The sequence below is a fragment of the Vigna unguiculata genome, chromosome 7, assembly GCF_004118075.2.
Source record: "Vigna unguiculata cultivar IT97K-499-35 chromosome 7, ASM411807v1, whole genome shotgun sequence".
Classification (NCBI taxonomy): Eukaryota; Viridiplantae; Streptophyta; class Magnoliopsida; order Fabales; family Fabaceae; genus Vigna; species Vigna unguiculata.
In genome coordinates, this window is record NC_040285.1 from 24,825,708 (window position 1) to 24,831,707 (window position 6,000).

The following is a 6,000-nucleotide window of genomic DNA, read 5'->3' on the forward strand; positions in this document are numbered from 1 at the left end:
AAGCTCGATTGACCACAGTAGCACCAAATCCTAACGGAGCGGGAGACGGCTGTGGCTCTTAGGATCTTATGAGAATGAGCAGCAAAGTGAATTAGGACAGACTCGGAGTTCAATTATAACACTTGGGCCAGCACTAGGCCCAATTACAAGGAACAACCCTTTACTTTAGGGCATTAGAATGTAAGACAAATTTTAATGGGCCTTACAGATATCTTTAAAATATTTATCGACAATATTTTATAATATAATAACTTGTCATATTGTTTTATATTTCTAAAATATTATAATATAATATCTCATTATATAATAATAGAATTAGTATTTTTAATATATAATATTTAACATAGATAAGTAAATTTGTAAATTTATTAGAATTAAAAGATATATTAATTATTTAATAGTATAAATATAATTGACAAAATAATAATAATTTCTTAAAAAATATAATTTTAATGTAAGTTCGATCTTGAACTAGAATTCAGATCTATTTTTTTAATCATTTGTCAAAACTCGGTTTTCAATCAAATTTGTAGGTGAATTACAAACAATGTTATTTAAATAAATATGTCATAAAAAAAATATTAGAAACATTATTATTATTTATCTTCTTTATAAATATTATAAATGATAATATTTAAACTTTTTTTATTGGAAATTGTGATATTTTTAAAAAGAAATCACAAAAGTATGGATACGGGGAAGCAAGAAACTAACTAAGACGATCAACCAATGTAACAAAAACATGGACAAAGAAGTTTTAAAAAAATAAAATAAAAATAAAATAAAACATATTGAAAAGGACATGAAACTCCTTTAATGAAGAAGTAATTAGAGTTTCAACTTCTTATACGCTGTATTTGATAAAATATAAAGTAATGCTTTAAATTTGTTTGAAAAATAATTCTAAAAACTGTATATAAGTTTTCTATCATGTTATTAAACATTTTGAAAGTAAAACAATAAATTAACCCACAGAACAAAACTCGCTCCAAAAGGATTGTATTTTTTTCTTTTTTTCTTTTGTGCAGATTACTTTTAATTATTTAGTATCCTGATAATCCAACTAGGCCTTCTACAAGTAGAGCTTTTTGTGTGGACAAAAAATAGAGTTTTGCTTCCCGCACCCATAACTGCTACTGCACTCCCACAGTAAGATCAAAATACCCTTAACGAATTGTACTCTAACTTTCCGTATTGATTATTATACAAGAGTTATGAAGTGCAGTTAGCAGTTTTTGAGGTGTATAATGCCAAAATCTGAAAATGAAAAAGGGGCCTAATCTCATGTCGGCTCTTTCTTCCTGCATTTCCAAAATTTCTTCTACACCTCCAAAAAAATTTTAAATCCCAAAAATACCTTTTGACCATTTAATTAAAGTCACGCACATCATACTTCCAAAATTACTTACGAATGTCGACTTCTGATAAAGAATACTTTCGGAAGTTAAAAAATATAACCGGAAATTAATTTCTGGAAGTCAAAATATATCATCGAAAGTCAACTTCCGAAAGTTAAAATATATTACCGGAAGTCAATTTTCGGAAATCAAAATAAAGTCGACTTCCGGAACTCAAAATAAATTCGATTTCTGAAAGTCGAAATATATGTTTTTTTTTTCGTTTATTTTTTTTAATTTAAAGTTTTGTTTTAAATTTTGTTTTTTAGTTTAATTTTTTTAATACATTATATAAAAAATTATATATACATTTATATAATTTTATTTTTTAAATATATATATATATATATATATATATATATTAAAAATACTTAAGAAATAAATTAAATTAAAAATACTTAAACTTTATATTAAAAAAATATTAATTATGTTTTAACTATTTTTAATCTTAATTAAAGTTTATGTTTTTTAGTTTATTATTTTTTATTTTATTTATTTTTGTATGTTTTCATATTTCTTAATATAATATTTTCAAATAAATTAAATTAAAAAACATTATTTTTTTAATAAAATACTTTAAAAAATTTTAAAAATGGAGAAATATTTTTAAAATATTCTTTAAGAAAAAAAAATTAGAATATTAATATATTACCGGAAGTCGAATTCCAAAAGTCAAAATATATTATCGAAAGTTGACTTCCGAAAGTCAAAATATATTATCGAAAGTCAAAATATATTACCGAAAATATAAATATATAAGTCGATTTACGGAAGTCAATATATGTTACCTAAAGTTGACTTTCGAAATCAAAATATATTACTGAAAGTTAACTTTCGAAAGTCAAAATATATTACCGGAAGTCGACTTCTGATAATATTATTTTTGGAGTGTAGATGGTCAAAGTTAAAAAAGTTAAAAGGGTATTTTAGATAGTTTAATAAAATTTGGGGTGCTAAAGAAATCGTTGGAGGTGCAGGGAGAAACAGCCCCTCATGTTTGGACCGGTCCGGCAAGACGAAGTAAACTTTGATGTACTTGCTTCAACGACGTCGTACCCTGTGAACACAGTCCAAAACTCCAAAGTCGAAACCCTGTATGAACCTGAAGTGTCTGGCGAAACATTGGGGAGGGAAATGGGAATGGCATGGTTGCAGTTGCAGAGAATCATCACCAAAGGAGGTGTTAATTTGATCTCAACACTTCCACACTCTTCGCCTTGTTCTTCTTCTAGATTCTTCTCTAAATCATCCCCCTATATGGGTAATCTCTTCCTCTATCTTCGTTTTTGCTGCATTGATCAATAACCAACAAAGAAAAAAACATGCCCTAATGTGTCAGCGAGTTATTAATGTTTTTGATTTGTGCTAAATGCAGTGAAGGTTGGAATACCAGAGTTTCTAAACGGAATTGGGAAAGGGGTTGAGTCCCACGTTCCAAAGCTTGAATCCGAAATCGGAGATTTCCAGAAGCTTCTTGTCACTCGCACCCTCAAGCTCAAGAAGCTGGGTATTCCTTGTAAACATGTATGTATTCCTTATTCCTAACACTTTGGCTTCGTTGATGATTGGTTTCTGTTTCTTTAGTTTAATGTGTGAAATTAATTCATTACTCTTACCAAATTCGCAAATAGAGTGATTTTTTTTCTTCTGCCTACTCTGTATAAAACTTGGAGTATTATCCAAAAGTAGAATTTGGATGATTTGTAGAGGAAGAATAGGATTACCACTACTGTAGGTGCATATGCCAAAAAAGGCCAGTCTTGTGCGCATTATGTAAAATGGTAATAAATAACAATGAAGGGACATTGGTGAATATTGGCAAGTGGGGTTAAAACTCAAACTAATACAGGCTGAGCTACACACAAAGATATATGCAGTTAACTAAAGAACTAATTGATCTCATGAGCCTATTTACACGTACTCAAGTTACAATCAATCAAGTAAGACAACTAATTAGTAAAGGAATTAAATTTCTCAAGTTCAAGATATTTGGGTGCTGTGTTCATCAGCTTGATTTGTGTTTAGTAAACTCCTGATGAAGCCACTTGATTGGCTTTTTTGCTTTATTAGTTCAATCTATGTTGAATTATGTCCTGGTTTCTTCCTTAACTCTGTAAGTGGATTTGTGTTTGAATATTTGAATTTTATGACTGGCATTGTAACTTTTCATTTTGTTTGGTTGGAGGGGAATTGAGGAAGGGAAATGAGGAGCTGAGCATTCCTCCCCTCCAACATCAGCAGATGTCATTTTCCTTTCAGTTCTCTCCCTTGTGTTAAATGGTCCACTGAAATGAGGATTATGAAAGGGCTTTTTAGAATCTCTATAGGGCTCATAGTGCACCTTGTTCTACAATATAATTTGTTGGACATTAGTAAAGCCATTCCTGTGAGCCGTCATTCAACAGTTTATCCTTTTAAGAGTACTGGTATTTGACATAAATTATAGATCTGAAAAATCCGTATGCAATTTTAACATGCTGATTTTTCTGTCCTTCACAAAATTTATTCTCCTCTCAATGTCTGATACCTTTTCTATAAATTTCCCTTCTGCTCTGTCATTAAGCCATTGGACTGGCTCTGACATGCTAGTAGAAAAGGGTCACATGTAGACATTGTTAAGTGATTCAATTTTCTGCATGTTTCTGTGTTTACTGAGATGTTTGGTGTACAATTTTCTTCTTCATCCTGGCACACTACCTTGGTACATATTTATATTACTGCATCTTAGATGTCTTAGGGTATGTGATTTCCATCAATTACAACAAAGTCAGGTTTTATGATCCTAAATTATCATTTTTACCCAAAATCTTAACATGAGTTATCTTAGATGCCACTATAGCTTGTATTCTACGTCTTACGTTCGCGTATACACAATAAATTTGCACAAATCATAGGGCTGTTATTGACTCTAATATTGAAAGTAAAACGACTCCTTGTCATGGTAGTCAGTTCTTGTGAGACAATTCAGGTCAGATTTTCAATCCCATAACTTGTTGACTGGGATTGAAATGGCCTCACCTTCTGTTAGGATTGAGTTTTTTGTACTTAGATGGATTTAAGATACAATGAATTGATTTGTCCACAAGACTACAAATTGTTCGGTTAAGTTGCAAACTCTTCCTAACGACTAGTTTTTGCTTTGCAGAGGAAGTTAATATTGAAATACACACACAAGTACAGGCTGGGATTATGGAGGCCACGTGTTGAGTCCATCAAAGCTTGATTGTTCTAACCAGTAAGCAGTTACAGTTTGTTAGGTCATATTCCAAATGTTTAGCAGCAGCAGCAGCAGAATGACAATGCTCGACTTTACATGAAAAGATCAAGTCACTTTCTGTAGAGACCACAGATCTTTTCACCACATTTATCTCTTGCGCACAGATTTTGGTATTTTCACCAGTTATGTATAATGAACTTGTCTTAATTTACAGTTGTTGTTTGTTATTTCGTATCTCCGGTGACATCATTGCATGTTATGTGATGCACAACTTATTTTTAGCGAAAAGAATATTGATGGGCTTAAATCCAAAGATGCTATTGCAATCTTTTGCAGTCTGACATTATTTGGTCAGCAATCGACTCAATACTATGTTGAGCTTGATAAAACTAGGCATTATTAGTAAGGTATTATCGGTTCAGTAGAACAAATATATTTTTGTTTTTAGTACAAATAAGAAAAAAAAATACAATCTTGTTAGACATTTTAATTCTATTATTTTTTTAACTATATTAATTATGGAGATATTTGAATACATATTTTTTTAGTAATTGTTACATGTTTGTTAATGGGAAAATAAAATAATAAAATTAAATGCATATTAACATTAATTAAACATATGTAATAATTACTAAAAATCAAATATGGATTTAATTATTTTAATTATTAACTAAGTTCAAGCAAAAATTAACGTAATAATTTTTTTTTCGTAATATATTAAAAATAAATTATAATAATACTTGTTGTACTACATATATTATTTACCCTTTATCTAATTTATGGTAGTCATTGATCGTCATATGTTTGGGCTCCAATCTTCTCTGAGTCATTATTTAATATTTGGACTTCTGAACACAGTTGAGGACCAGTTGGGGTTTTCTATTATGGGCCGAACACGGGGATGTTTACTATTTTGTTTTCTTCATTCGGTCAAGTTTCATCATTATGCAAATTTTGCTTTTAGATGACTACTGCAGTAACAGAGTTATTAAAAGTTGTCTGAGTGATATACTGGTTTAGGGTTCAAGAATTGCAAATACCAGTATCACACTATCGGTTTAGAATATTCTATTTCAAAATGTTTATTTTGAAATTTAAGGTACAATTCTGTTTTAAATGAACTTATTTTTACATGAAAAGAGAGAGATAAATAAATATATAGGATATATAGGAGGAATGGTGGATTTTATTTGATATTTGATATGATTTGGTGATACATATTCCATGACTGATACATGTTTCAGTTGAAATTTGTCATTTTTCTATACATACTGACATTTAGGAAATAGTTGAGGAAAATAAAGACAAAAAATCTTATCCTAAAATTGTTGCGTGAAAATTATTAGTGATAGATCCACCAAGAGTGTGGGAGGGGAGGGGACCCTA

At 29.9% G+C, this 6,000-nt stretch overlaps 1 protein-coding gene across 1 annotated transcript; it reads left to right on the plus strand.

Moving 5' to 3' along the window:
• The first annotated feature begins 2,439 nt into the window (after positions 1–2,439).
• LOC114190623 lies at positions 2,440–4,955 on the plus strand. Its single transcript, XM_028079584.1, has 3 exons — positions 2,440–2,658; positions 2,773–2,921; positions 4,543–4,955. The coding sequence occupies exons 1-3, from the start codon at positions 2,532–2,534 to the stop codon at positions 4,618–4,620; spliced, it is 354 nt and encodes a 117-aa protein (XP_027935385.1). The 5' UTR covers positions 2,440–2,531; the 3' UTR covers positions 4,621–4,955.
• The last annotated feature ends 1,045 nt before the right edge of the window (positions 4,956–6,000 follow it).

Bases quoted from the DNA above. Each gene is read 5' to 3' on its own strand.
- LOC114190623 (XM_028079584.1), top strand. From the start codon at position 2,532: ATGGGAATGGCATGGTTGCAGTTGCAGAGAATCATCACCAAAGGAGGT. The intron at 2,659-2,772 runs GTAATCTCTTCC...TGCTAAATGCAG, and splicing joins TAAATCATCCCCCTATATGG to TGAAGGTTGGAATACCAGAG. The intron at 2,922-4,542 runs GTATGTATTCCT...TTTGCTTTGCAG, and splicing joins TGGGTATTCCTTGTAAACAT to AGGAAGTTAATATTGAAATA.